Source organism: Vespa mandarinia, chromosome 9, assembly GCF_050613455.1.
Source record: "Vespa mandarinia isolate Hongniang chromosome 9, ASM5061345v1, whole genome shotgun sequence".
In the NCBI taxonomy this organism is placed as follows: domain Eukaryota; kingdom Metazoa; phylum Arthropoda; class Insecta; order Hymenoptera; family Vespidae; genus Vespa; species Vespa mandarinia.
In genome coordinates, this window is record NC_140818.1 from 7,007,501 (window position 1) to 7,022,905 (window position 15,405).

General features: G+C 36.1%; 1 protein-coding gene across 4 annotated transcripts in view; it reads left to right on the forward strand.

The window, feature by feature from the left end:
- LOC118439856 (irregular chiasm C-roughest protein) overlaps nt 1-15,405 on the forward strand; it is a 125,930-nt gene that overhangs the window by 99,513 nt on the left and 11,012 nt on the right. For all 4 annotated transcript variants that reach the window (XM_035862068.2, XM_085659368.1, XM_035862069.2 and 1 more), the window contains exon 3: nt 3,712-3,944. In XM_035862068.2, the coding sequence (XP_035717961.1) occupies nt 3,712-3,944 (233 nt within the window). The remainder of the gene's footprint in view (nt 1-3,711; nt 3,945-15,405) is intronic.

Genomic DNA, 15,405 nt, shown 5'->3' on the forward strand with positions numbered 1-15,405 from the left:
AGGAAATTCGTTAAAATACGTTTTCCGCCTCTTAACGCTCGTTGCGGTTTCTCGCTCGATTCGCGAAGCCTTCACAAAGCTTTAGCGAACAAGTTCCTAGGAGCATGCGCATGCGAATATAAGCATGCGACTAACGCATAATTCGGGATGCGCGTTGTCGGATGTAACGGAAATTGCGATCCAATTAGCCGAAATAATAATGTCGATAATAGCGCGGGTTGACACGCTCGCTATGCTCTCGTGCATGGAATATTCGTTTTAATCGTGCAAATCCGTGTCGGCGTACCGACCGGCTATCCATAACGCGTTTATTCGCGGCTCAACGAACTTGACTAATCCTAACGCGATCATTTATACTATATATCGTCATTTTCTTAACATCACATTATGTATATATTCGATTAATGAAATACAATGGCGTACTATGTCAAAATTTGCAAATCTTAACTATCAAAATAAATAAATAAATTATAGATATTCATTCGATACAATTATCCATAAAGGTTTATAGATACTTTCTAAAATATTCATAATTATAATAAGCTATACGAAAATATTGAAATTCTAAGTATCAGAATAATTGTATTTTCATTGTGTACATTAACTTAGAGAATCATAGAAATTTTCTAGAACGTCGATGAAACCACAAACACAAACCTATTTTCGTATGAATGCAAAAATGGGATATAAAGGGAGAATAGAAAAACGAAAGGGAAAAGGGAAAGAAAGAAAGAAAGAAAGAAAGAAAGAAAGAAAGAAAGAAAGAAAGAAAGAATGGAAGATAGAGAGACAAAATGTAGCGACGAATCCAAGCAAACTAGAGAAAAAAAAAGTAAGAGAAAACTCGCTATGTAGAATCGTCTACTTTCTCTCTCTCTCTCTCTCTCTCTCTCTCTCTCTCTCTCTCTCTCTCTTTACATACTTCGTATACGTACAGAGCGAGCGTTTTCAAACTTTTCCAGTTTTACGTTCTTTCAAGCATAAAATGTCTGGCCTTTTCCAACGTGGAAACTTGAGTACCCGCATAAGTTATATGCACCAAATTCACCTGTGTGTTCTGAGACGCACGTATTCGCACATGTACAACCCAAGCCCATCTAAACGATATTTCTAGTATCTATTTGATACGTACATAAATGTGTACGTGTATGCATATTTTATATATATATATATATATGAACTAAGTAAGACCATATACAAAGCTATAAGAGAAGATGTATTACGCTGCAAGGAAGGAGGTATTACGTTAATTTCGTTAGCGAGTATCTCGAAGGGTAAATGCATTCGTCGTCAATTTCATTGTGTCGATAATTAAACCGAAAAGATGTCGAGTACCATCCGTTATAATTCCAAAGGGGTTGCATAGATACATAAACGTTCATATAGAGAAACGTATAGGTAGATTGGTCTCTAGAGTTTAGGACCGATCTTTCTTCGAACAAATTATAATTAATCACGACCGTTTACACTAGACTACTCGTTAGATGGATCAACTAATTAAAATTAATTACAAACGTTCGTGATCGTGCGACACGATGTTCCAGAGGTAAATTTTCGCGATGCGTTGTTTGCCTATACAGACTATCTCTATCTCTATTTCTCTCATTGTCTACATCTTTACTTCCCAAAGGAACTTCTCTTTGCCCTCTCTCTCTCTCTCTCTCCCTCTCTATCTCTCTTTATTCATTCATCTGGCTTTGTTTCCTTATCGATCATGATGATGTCTTTCTACTTGAAAACTTTCTCTAACCTTAAGTGTCGACTATTGAAACGTTTAAGTATCGTTATCATCGGACTATTTTATACACGGGCTATTCTCTTTCAAGTCTAATAGTTTCCTCGAATTGCTTTTACTAACATAGATATATATATATATATATATATATATATATATATATAGAGGTATGTTATATATTCGTTAAAAAGATTTTACGTAGAGAGGTAGGAAAGGTAAAGAGAACAGGGAGGGACGAGGGGGAGAGGGATGGAAAGCGGGGCGAGCACGTTTCGCGCGAAAGTTAATTATCGCAGCTCGCTACGGAAACGCGAACTCGAGTGCTAGAGTGTTTTGAAAGTTCGTTCGTTGTACTTGACTAGAGAAGGGCTAATAGCTGTCCCGCGTAATACCGGTTGTTACGAGTTACTCGATCGTTCAAACCTTCATAGTTTTCGCACAAATGTAAATGTAAAGATGCAACCTGTGAGTGTCAATTTTGATCGTTCCTTTTTTTCATTGAAATTTACGTACGCATATGCAGTAATGAAAAAAAAAACAAAAAAAAAAAGAAAGGAAAGAGAAAAAAAGGATTCCAATCGATAGAACAAATTATCGGCTGCCACGGCATTTTTTCTTTTTTTTTGTTTTTTTTTTTTTTTTTTTACTTTTTTTTTCTCTTTTTTCTAATCTAAAGTAATAAATTTATTTTCGATTTGTTTCTAATCATTTTAACAAATTTATCAATAATTGTGCCGTTTAGTTAATCGTTCAAATAAAAGAACAAATTCCTATAAGAACATAATGCTGGTAATCGGTTCGAGAAGTTGTTTCTCTTACAAATCGCATTCAAAGCTTAGGCGAGGTACGGATTATTTAACGATCCGTTCGGATTCCCCGGATCGTGTAACGTACGATCGACGATTAAATTCTCTCGTTATAGAGAAAGCCCGTACAATAATGGATCGAATGGCATTACGAGCACACGACGCGTACGTTTTATCGAACGTGAACCGAAAGGATCGTTTCGATGCACCACGTAGTATGGCATCGTTAAGGGTGCAATTTATTGCAAGAATTATTCTTCGTCGTGAATGGTGAAGCGGAAATCTCTGCATAACAGAAAGAGAAGAGAAAGAGAGAGAGAGAGAGAGAGAGAGAGAGAGAGAGAGAGAGAGAGAGAGACAAGTATATACATAACATTTCAGGCAATTTCCTTTTTCTTTCTTTTTTTTCTCCTTCTTTTTTCTTTTTTTCTTTTTTATTTATTTATTTTTTGCACATTTTTCATTGATTCAACTCTGTTTACTTTCGGTTTCTCTTCGAGAGCGTAGTTTCAGCTGGTTTTCAGCCTTCGGGGTGAGGAATTCGAACGATCGAACGAAACCTGGAAAAACAGTAAACCGAGCATCGAGACGAATTTATTCCAGCGTGATCCTTTGCCATCGAGACGTCGCTCAAATGCGTTCTCGCGATTCGACGAGCGAAGTAGAGGAAACGAGAAAGAGAGAAAAAGCGAGAGAGTGAGAGAGAGAGAGAGAGGCAGAGCTTTTACCAACCAGGGTTGTTGGCACAAGCCGTTGGCTGTTAACTTGTTCGAAACCTTCTGCGTTAGTACTAGCGGACACTTTAATTCGTCTATCACACGTATATATATATACATATATATATATATATATATATATATATATATATATACATATATATAACAGAACTCTCTTGCACTTGGCAGCTTACACGTACGTACATGCGCCGAGATTTTCAAATAAAAATACTCCTCTCTCTTACTCTCTTTTTTCTTCTTTTAATCTATCGTAAAGTTTTCATCTATGCTCTTATCGATCCCTCAAGATCGAACTAAGAATCCTCTATCGTTCATAATTTTTCTTTTCTTTTTGCTTTTTGTTCCTTTCCCCCCACCCCACCCCATCTCCCGCCCCACCAATCCTAAGATACAATCCACAAATTATACTCAGGCAGTGAAATTTTAATTCCAGGTGATTTTTCATTGCACATATATCCGGTTGAGCTTGAGGATGATGGCGTTTATCAGTGCCAGGCCTCGCCGACGAACGACGGTCAACCAGCCTTACGATCGAGATTTGCTCGTTTGAGTGTATTGGTGCCGCCTGAACCACCGAAGATCCTTCAGGGGGACTTTCTCGTGACGACTGAAGATCGAGAGCTCGTAATCGAGTGCGTTAGTGTTGCTGGAAAACCACCGGCAGAGGTAAGATCGAACATTGATAAATAATGGATCGTTATTTGAGATAAGAAAAGTTAAAGAAAATTGAGAGAAAATGTATATATATATATATATGTGTGTGTGTGTGTGTGTGTGTATGTATATATATACATTAAAAAATGAAAAGAAAAAAAGTAACGCACATGTAATAATGGTAAACTTAAGTTAATAATAAAGGAACGGAACTAGTTTAAAGTAAAGGGAACAAAAAAAAATGGAGAAAGAAAAAGATGGAAGGCGTTGAGCGAATAGAAAATTTGACGGACAAGGCGCCAACTCGAAGGTTACGCTTGATCGATTATACGTCTCGCGTCGTTCCTTGAGGAAATCGATGTCGCGTTGCAATTGTTGCTGACAGTGACGTAGGTCACGTTGAAATATGTCAGTGGTGATAATGATGGCGGTGGTGATGACGATATCTCGCCATTCCCACAACTATAGGCCATCTCCTAGGAGACGAGCTAGAATGCAAAGGACGCTTGCAAGGGAATGCAACCATCCATAGTGACAATAATATTTGTGCGTTCTCACGTTATATATGCAAGGTTATCTTAAAAAGATCTCGTCACCCATTTTTCACTTTTATCGTGTTAACTTGACATATTTATAACTCGTAGCATTTGGACACGTTAGATAAATTGGTGAAAAGAGTAAAGAGTAGAGAGTAAAGAGAGAGAGGGGGGGGGTGGGAAGACTATTCGGTGAGCACAAAAAACATATAAATATAATTAAAAACGATGTCTTACAATTTTTGTGACTAGCAGTACCTGGAAACATATGTAAGTTTATGAATAGAGTACAGAAAAAGAGAGGAGAGAGAGAGAGAGAGAAAAAAAGAAAGAGAAAGAGAGGAAAGAAGAGAAACAAATCAGTGACCGCAAAAAAACGTATAAATATAACTAAAAACTATACATAATGATCATAGGTGGTGGTAATAGTTGTGTGACTAAAGGATAATGGTAATGGTGAGGAGCGTGTGTATAAAGGAAAAAGAGAGCAAAGGTCAAGAGTCAAAACGGGACGAACGAGCTCGTCCGGGACAACGTTAAGAGAACGGTAATGGATCTTTAGCTGGTACGTGTTTGCCCGTATTTCCGGCTTTTCGTGGTACATCGTGAACGCGCGAGCACAAGCTTACCCTACCAGAATACTTTTAACACGATAGACCGCGAGTGACTTGGCGAAATGGCAGCTTGACCGAGTTCGGCTCCTCTTTGAACGAGCTGGAACCACCAGCGGCTGCACCACTACCACCAGCGGCTACACCACCACCACCAGCGGCTACACCACCACTACCACCATCACCACCATTACACCATCACTGACATCGCCAACGTTAACCACCGGCAAGAACGGCCCGCCCTCTTCTCGTGGTGTACCTACTACTGGGAAGGAAAAAAAAAGTTCTGTATCTTTGAGATCACAGGGTGCAGCTTTACGAGGAGAAAAAAGAACGCCGCTAGCCGTTAAGAAGAGGAAAAAGAAAGAGAGGGAGGTAGAGACAAAGAGACAGAAAGACAGAAGAAAGAGAGAGAGAGAGAGAGAGAGAGAGAGAGAGAAAAAGAGAGGGAAATAGTACCCTCGTATAGAGCCAGTTCACGATGCGTTTCTTCTTCAGCCTTCATTTGCCATACTCTATCTTTATCCATCCTACTTTCCTGACGATGTCTCTCTCTCTCTTTTTCTCTCTCTCTCTCTCTCTCTCTCTCTCTCTTTCTCTCTTTCATTCTCTTTCTTCTTACTCTCTACACACGTATACCTAGATCATACATGTCGTCTCTGAAACGACACTTGCTTTGACTCCTGCGCCATTTAAATCCTAGTATCATTAACCCTTTAGAGTCAGAGTGTCGTACACTCAGCCAAGCACGATACACATCGTCTATATACTTAGGTGTATATATATATATATATATATATATATATATATATATATATCAACGAAGATCATACAACACACGTAGGATACATTAAATCATGTATATACATTGAAATCTTTACGAGATCAACCTATCGCATCTTCTCATCCTTTACGTCGTTCCTTCTCATGTTTTAATCTCAGCAATTCGCGAAAAAGTATACATATATCCTCATCGTGCTTAACGTAACTTAACTTAAGTTACAATAACATATCATACTATATCATACCATACCATACCATACCATACCATACTATACCATACCATACCATACCATACCTTACCTTACTTTATCTTACCTTACCTTACCTTACCTTACCTTACCTTACCTTACCTTACCTTACCTTTTACTTCACCTTACCTTACCTTAGCTTAGCTTAGCTTACCTTACCTTTCCTCAGGTCCTCCGTAAAGCTCAGCAAATTGGAATTAATCGTCGTCCAGCGAGCACGAAAGATCGATCCAAACCTTTTGTTGTTTGCTTGCTTGCTTGCTTACTTGCTTACTCAAGCGAGATACCTACGTTTCATTTAACACACGTGAGTTCACGTTGACGTCTCAATTTTGCGTGTACATGCTCTTTCCTCGTGATCTCTCGAGGCAACTCGAATTTATTAATTATGAATGATTTTCGATCGTAGTTGTTTCGATAAAAGAAAGAAAAAAAAGAAAAAAAGAAAAAGAAAGAGAGAGAAAGTAAGTTTAAGGTGGGATATCTATCAGTTAAGGTCACGTAACCGGTTAAACCAGAGATATTAATGAAATTTCCTTGGAGACTATTCGCATAGTTTTTAATTAAAATTATGCAAATCCTTGATTAATGATGCAAACCGTCGTCCGATTTCAGAAGCGATCGTTGAATATATAATTGTGATGCCAAAGTAAACAAAGGAGAAGAGAGAGAGAGAGGGAGAGGGAGAGAGAGAGAGAGAGAGAGAGAAAGGAGTGGAAAAAGGGTGGTTCGTAAAAGTTTTTCGTATCTGTAGATTCCTTTTGGGATATGAACGTCACGAAAGTCTTCACCCTTAAAGTTATAAACGAAAGCTTTCGTGTCGTCATTGACGCAAAATCTCCTTAGGATTCTTTAATCCTAAGTTAAACATTTTTACATTTTACGAAAAAACAAAAATGTCTTATTAAGGATAGAAAAGAAATAAAAAAAATGGAAAAAAAGAAAAGAAAAGAGAAGAAAAGAAAAGAAAAGGAAGATGCAATTTATTAACGACACTCGTCGATCGAGTAGAACTCTCAATGAAACGAATACATTCTATGTGAATAAAATTGCAATTGCATTAGTCACACTCGAATTGTCATTAACGTTCGTCCTCCTATCTTACAGGGAGGGGGGGGGGAATGTGTCTGCATAGGAGAAGTACACAATAGCCATTACTCATTGTTTCTACAAATAATCGAACAAAAATGTGAATGGGAAAAAATGAGAGAAATTGAGAAAGAAAGGAAGTGAGAAAGAGAGAGAGAGAGAGAGAGAGAGAGCGAGTGAAAGAAAGAGAGACAGAAAGAGAGAGAGAGAGAGAAAGTCGTGCGTACAACCGAGTATACTCGCCAATCTTCTAAAATTCATCGATCACGCGCTTTTTCAAACCGCACAGCGGAGAAATAATTGCGATATTCTTCAGCAAGGCAGAGCCATTGTTCGATTATTGAAAGCCTCGTCGTTCGACTCGAAACGCTTCGGAATCTATAGAATATATACTCGCCCTCAACTCGGTTAGTCGTAAATAGACTGTCCGTCGTATGACAAAGAATGAAATTACAACTATCTCTTTTTATTTTTTCTTTCTCTCTCTCTCTCTCTCTCTCTCTCTTTGTCCATTTGTTTTTGCTTTGTTTTCTTTTTCCTCCCACAGAATATCATCGACGAGATATAACAAGTTGGATGATAGAATGTTCTTTTTTTTTCTTTTTTTTTTTTTTTTAATAGTTTTAGATTTACCGATCATTTCTTTTTTTTTTCCTTACTCTTTCTTCTTTAGTCTTTTCTTTTTTTGTTTTTTTTCCTTATTTATGGCTAAGATCTTTAATGGATTTAATGGTCGATGAATGATTATCATGCCATATATTTAACAATCGAATCGAATTGCGCTGCTCTCGATGATGAAAAACATGGAATAAATATTTTACTCGCTAATTCAATGTATGGATATCTATGTATATTAGTGCCATATATATATATATATATATATATATATATATATATATATATATGTATATGTATATGTATATATAAAGAGGGGGCGTACTAAACGGATGTATCCATTCCCGGTGGAATAAAGTACCCTGTATAATATCGCTTTGTTTCCGTTTACTCGTATTTCAATGGTAGTTTTGCAATGTTCGTTAAGAGATAAACGTATATCGTTCCATCCGAGTGCATTGTCTTTACGTGAAACGTTAAGTATAATCAGATTATATATTCTTTAGTTGGAAACGTGTTCAAATTAACAATAAAAGTTTCTTCTTTGGAAAGCACGAGTAATCCCTCCTTTCTTTTTTTTTTCTTTTTTTTCTTTTTTTTTTTTCTTTTTTCTTTTTAGTTTTTGATTCATATGTTCTTTTCTCCGATTAATAATAAGATTCATAAATATAAATATGTTGTAACTTCCGTTCGTTCGTATCTTTCGAAGATCCTTTTAAAAAGAAAGATTTTCAGGCGAAATCAAACGAAATCGATTGAACATGCATAAGAATAAGGCTTCGATTATTCGAGTAATCCTTTAAACTGATTAATCAGCTATACGTTGAAAAGACAGTAGATAAAATGCGAGTGGTTTATTGTTCTATACTTGCATTTAATTTAAAGTATCGATTGTATAATTCATGAGTATTTCGGTTGGATGAATAAAACAGGAGGATTTTCAGAGAACAGTTTTCGGTCATCTCTCTCTCTCTCTCTCTCTCTCTCTCTCTCTCTCTCTCTCTCTCACTCTCTCTCTTTCTTTCTATTGTCTCTCTTATTAAAAGTTCTTGCATAATCTGAAAATAAATATTAATTAACATCCGATACTCCGATATGTATATCTTAAAATTTTATGTGTATGAGTACGTCCATCTCAAATTTTCATAAAACAATGACGATCAAAGACGTCAAAACGACAGTCGTGGTTAACGAATAAACGACAGAAATATAATTCCTTGCTATTTTAAAATTGGCATTCTTCTATTAACGATAAATGAATCGTTTTTGGAGTAAAATTGTGAATACCAGTTTTGCTAATTAAATTTGTTCGACCTTTGTGCCACGCTTCGTCATCCGGCGATATGGTAATTTCTGGGATTAATTCGATCTATCCGTCAGATAATATTAAACTATAAAACGGAAGTCGAGTAGGTAAAGACGATAGAACGGAAAGATTTTTAATGAGTTTTAATATTTCAAAGATAGAATAAATGAAAAAATATCGACGGAAGTTTGATCTTTTCTTTTTCAAATATATAATTCTGCTGTGGGCTTCGATCATATGAAATTCGATATGTGCGAATTTTCAGATATATTCATATATGTATATATCTATGGTATATACCTATGGTATATACATAAGTTCATACAGTGAGGTCATTGAACTGTCCTAAAACAATTCGAGGATTAAATAGGAATCGATCGATTGGGAGAATAACAAAAGCCAAATAGCAGGGCGCATAATGGCGAGTAGCTTGCATATCGGCTTACGTCGGGACATAATCGCTGCTCTATCGTTTGTATGTATGTATGTATGTATGTATATTATATATGTATGTACATATGATATATATATATATATGTATGTATATATGTATATATGTATGTATGTAGTACACACGTCGGCACAGAGAAAGGAGATGTCATCTCCCTCGTTAGCTTCATTATCCTTATTATCCACGTGCGAGCTATACAATTCCTTTCGTCGTAGCACCGTTACTTCATGTCATAATTTGCATTTTCTCTGTCTCTGTCTTTCTGTCTCTGTCTCTCTCTCTCTCTCTCTCTCTCTCTGTCTCTATCTATCTATCTATCTATCTATCTATCTATCTATCAACATCTATTTCTCTGACATAGAATCCTTCCATTTAAATTCCACGAGCAATTGTGTATGATATAGCACGAAGAAATAAATGTTCTCATAAAATCATACTTATCTTTACTTTATACCTTAATATATATATATATATATTAGAAATAGATTCCTTAATATTAAAAATATTTTCCTTATTCTATGTCTAACGAATTTTTCAAGTCTCTAAACTAACGAATTTTTACGATATTCCGGAAAAATCTCGGATAACGTATGCAAGAAAACGCTTGCACCCGACACTCGGCAAACTCGTCTCGAGAATTTTCAAAGGAAGTCATAACAGCCGAGTGAGAGCGAGCGAACGAGTACGCGAGATCCATGTACGCGTAAACTGGAAGGATCCTTCCCGATACTTCTTCGAAAATCCTTATTTCTCCTGTAGGGTGCACTTTAGCGGAACGTACGGATGATGTCTCTTGATAAATTTACACGAAAGTTTCGCAGACGAAATAAGATATAAAAGTAAATATATATATATATATATATAGTATATATGTATATAAAAGAAATAGATAGATAAATAAATAGATAGAAGGAGAGAGAGATAGAGATAGAGATAGATAAAGAGAGCGAAAGAGAGAGAGAGAGAGAGAGAGAGAGAGAGAGACAGAAAGTACGAAGATCTTAATATGCAAGTAATGTTATAGTAAAATCTTGATTCGATTTAGGCGTGGCACGTTTGGAAACCGTTAATGCTTGTTTCAAGTTTCCACTTGTAGCCTAATGAAACGAGAATGGTAATTATAACGGTAAGACGATGCTACCAACGCCAGTTTACACCCGCTTCTTCGTAAGAAAAAGGCAGAATGAGAAAAAAGGGAGAGAGAGAGAGAGAGAGAGAGAGAGAGAGAGAGAGCTTGGTTCACGCAAGTGGATAATTAATTTCATTGCCGAGGTCGAAGTTATTTTTGCTTCGCTGTTATTTTTCCATCTCTCATTCTTTCTCTCTCTCTCTCTCTCTCTCTCTCTCTCTCTATTTTTCTCTCTCTCTCTCTCTCTCTTTTTTATTTCTTTCTTTATACTACTTGTCGCAACAAAACTGACGTTGATTTCCTCGTATAATTAAACTGAATGCCGTCCGAGCTCCTATTCATTACGGGTGTTACTTTTACATTAAATAGACGACTTCGTTCTACGCGAGAATCGAGAGCAAACGCCTGCGGAAACGCGTCGGCTGAGTTACCTCTCTCTGTCTGTCTGTCTGTCTCTCTCTCTCTCTCTCTCTCTCTCTCTCTCTCTCTCTCTCTCTTCCATATTGTTGGCAGTATTCCCTTTTGATTAAATCAAACGATCTCGAAAACGTGTAGGTATCGCATTGTGCGTTGAGAATTTGATTCGCATGAACGCTCCTTCATAGTCCTTTACGGAACAAACACCATTTTGCTCTGTTTCGACAAATATAAATAGAATAATATAATGAATTATCCTATGTGACTAATTTAAAATCGATCGATTGTAAATTTATAGAATACGAAGTGTCATAATGTTGGTATAATTTATAAAAAAAAAAAAAAAAAAATTTTTCACAGCCGAATAATCGTTGTATATTTAGTACGTTGCATTGTCTGATAATGAAATAAGCAGTAACATGTGTGTATCGGTTGTAAGGACGTAGTAAAAATATAAAAGAAAATTCACTCGAACGTATACCAATATCTCATCTCGATCTTTCGAGTATAACATTAAGAAAAAAAGAAAAAAAAAAAAAACAAAAAAAACAAAAAAGGGAAAAAAAGAGAAAAGAAAAGAAAAGAAAAGAAAGGGAAAAAAAACGCGACCGTGGAACCGGTTTGATCGGTCCGGGTATTCACGCTTAAGTAACTCTCGTAGCTGCCAACCGTGAGTTCGTTGAATCCTTCGCTGCGTCCTCCATCTGTGCTGAGATGATTCTTCGAAAAAAGGAACCGAAAGATCGTACGGAAAGAAAACCGGAAAAACTTGCTTGCCGTTTGGCGAGATCATAAATCGCGAGAAAAATTTGCACGGCTTCTATGTGAACGAACATCGAACGAGAAACGATCTCTGAGTTCTGATTACCAATCTCCAATCTTCTTCGACAAGCTTTCAGTGCTCTGTAGAAACGATTCTTATCTTTATATTTTCTTTATCTTGTTCTTCTTTTGTTTTTTTTTTTTTTTTTTTTTTTTTTTTATTTTTTAAACTCGCATTGCTTTTATTTATAACGTGCCACGATATAACGACTCCGAAGAAACAAGCAGATATATTTATGATTGTATCTTTTTACAAATTTTTTATTTTCATTTAGTAGCCGTATAATTATTTATTAATTCATCATCCGAAGATTAATGTTCAATAAATATAAATTAATTAAATATATAAGTTTTACGTTACATACAATTTTCTTTCCTTTTTTTCTTTCTTTCTTGTCTTTTTTTTTTCCTTCTTTTTTTTGTTTGTTTGTTTGTAAACACGAACAAAAACTGGGTTATTGAGGGTCGTATCTTAGTTCCTTTTTTTTTTTTTTTAATTTACGCGATCGTAAATATAAAAAGTTGATTTTGCTTGTTAATTTACGATTTTTGTTGTTACATTACTTTTATCAATTCCTACTTAGTCGTAGATCTTCGTTTTAATACGATAAATTTACTTTCCATCTCTATTTCTCATACATCGATGCTCTCAATGCACTCCATGGACATTTAACGCATCAACCATGCGTAAATATCGCGAACGAGATTCACTCTATTCAGTGAATAACACGGGATTGGTGAGTGTGGCTAATAATTCGCGTTCACCGAGCTCAGTGCCCGATGTTCAGACCTCACCGTGGACAAACAGATTTGCAGGTAATAATTTCCCGTGGGGTGGCATGCGTAACTCTTACGCCGTGTGCACACTGTCTCAACGGTAAACGGACAATAGCATAGAAAGTGGAGTTACATGATACGTCGGAAGAGAGATGCGATGTATGTGAGAGAATGAGAGAGAGAGCGAGAGAGAGAGAGAGAGAGAGAGAGAGAGAGAGAGAGAGAGAGAAAGCAAAGAGGGAGTGAAAAGATGAAGATAGAGAGAAGGCAAGAGAAAGCAAACAGAGGGTAAATGTTTCGCATCCTTGTTTAATTACTACTTACCACTCTGCCTAGATAGCATACCAGATGGAAATAGAGGAAGATAGAGATATAGTTAGAGAGAGGGAGAGAGAGAGAGAGAAGATCGAAGAAACGAGAGGAGACACTAGAATCACGTGGAATACACTTGAGAAGAGAAGGGAAGAGGATCCCGTTAAGCTGAAAGGCATTTCGAAGGAGAAAACCCCTCGAAATTCCTATCAGAATTGGAACCGAGCGTATCCTAATGAATGCCGATGAGGTCGTAGACAACGAGGAGAGTATACTATGATCATGAAATGTACATATAGTAGATCGTATAAGATCGAAATACGATCAGAAATGATTTTCATTGATTGAAGAAGAAATATTTTTTGATGATATTATTTTTTCGTTAAAAATTTTCACTTGTTTCCTTCTATTTTACATTTTTCCTTCTCGTATTATCCTAATGAATTTCACCAAGTCATTTTCCAGAAGATACGTTTCTGGCGTGTAATAGGATTACAGGTTGAGCCGCCACGTGTTTCGCGGACGGTAAAGTTGGTAATTCTATCAGGATTGTGGTACCTCCCCCTCTCTTTCCCTCTCTACCCTCTCTCTCTCTCTCTCTCTCTCTCTCTCTCTCTTTTTCTATCTTTCTTTTTCTTTTCTTACTTGACCTCTCTATGTTGATGCAGCTTCTCTAATTAATACCGATAAGGACGATAAGGTCGATTGATGCAGCAGTGCGGAAAGCTTAGATGGGACATGTTTACACTCGAGAAGCTGTAAAAAAAACAGCGTCCACGAGAAAAGAAAAGAAAAAGAGAGAGAGAGAGAGAGAGAGAAATTTCATTTATTTAGAATATTATGATAAAGTTAATATATTTTAAGTTTGCATCGCTATAGTTTGAATATAGTTGCTATAAAAAAAAAAAAAAAAGAAAAAAGAAATAGTGTAAACTTTGTTAAATCATGCAAAAAAAAAAGTAACTATTATTTTTTGATTAATTATTGTGCAAAATAATCGCAATCCCGTATTCTCGTAGGTTTTTAAGTTGATGGAAAAATTTACTTTGGTCTAAGCTTTTCGATCGATTGATAGCGGGACGGTAAATGGGACGATGTTGCGTCGTAAAAATAACTGGAATTTACGTGTACCATAGTAGCAAATAAATTTTCACGAAGATACTTACCGTACTTGGGCGTGTTTCCTTTTATTCCATTTTGAAAAATAACCGAATGACATAATCGTAAGTAATAAATTCTTGATTATTTTAAATTAGAACGAATGAAATGAAATAAAACAATAAAATATCTAATAGAAAATATATTTTCCAATGATTCTTATCCTTTTATTTTTTTCATGAAACGTCGTCGAATAGTGTAGAAAGGAAAGCGAACAAATATGAAATACGTAAAAGAAAAAGAAAATAAGGAGAATTAGTTGGAAAATCAGCATAGCTTTTCCAACTTAGAAACTCGCGAAAGGTTGGTAAAAGCTCGTCGCAATCGTCGTCGTCGTCGTCGTCGTCGTCGTCTTTGTCGTTGTTGTTGTCGTCGTCGTCGTCAGTTAATTAGATTCGTACTCATGGCGTAACAATGACGACATTAAATGCCGCTAAACCGCAAACTCGCGAAACTACACCATTGGTACCGAACCGTTGAGTTTCTTGCGTAGAATCCTTAATTAGAGCGGTGAAGATCTATTTCCGTAACCTTTTCGGCAGTGGAATCTAACCGGTAGAAAAGGAAGCTTGCGCCGTAAGTAGAAGCTCGTTCATTAAAGCTACGACTCAAAAGAAAAAGCCGTTCGATAATCAGTTTTCGTTAGTGGCAGACATCTACCACTCCGCTTTTCGTTCTTCCTGTTTTTCCCTTAGCGCTTAAGTCCCAAGGCTTCTCGAGATTTATCTTGGGATAGTAATCAGAGTTACCAGTACGTTTAATGTCCTTCTCCTTCTTCTTCTTCTTCTTCTTCTTATTCTTCTTCTTCTTATTCTTCTTCTTCTTATTCTTCTTCTTCTTATTCTTTTTCTTCTTTTTTCTCCTTCGCATCGGCTTACCTTTATGGATGGCATTGTTCTTGGACAAGTTCAGAATAAAAAATGTCTAGTTGTCAACGAGAAAGCATTTCTAATTACGAGTGACGCTCGATCGAAAATCAAAATATAGAAACCATCGAGATTACATACAACGTTAAAAATAACTTGATATGAGGATAAATAATTTATAGATTGTTTCGTAATGTAATTTGATAAGGAAGATATTGTTTAATTTTAACCACTCATTCGATAATCATCAATATATATATATATTGATATATATATATATATATATATATATATATATATATATGCATATATATCATAAATAACAATTCTCCCTTTAAAGGCATCAATTACGC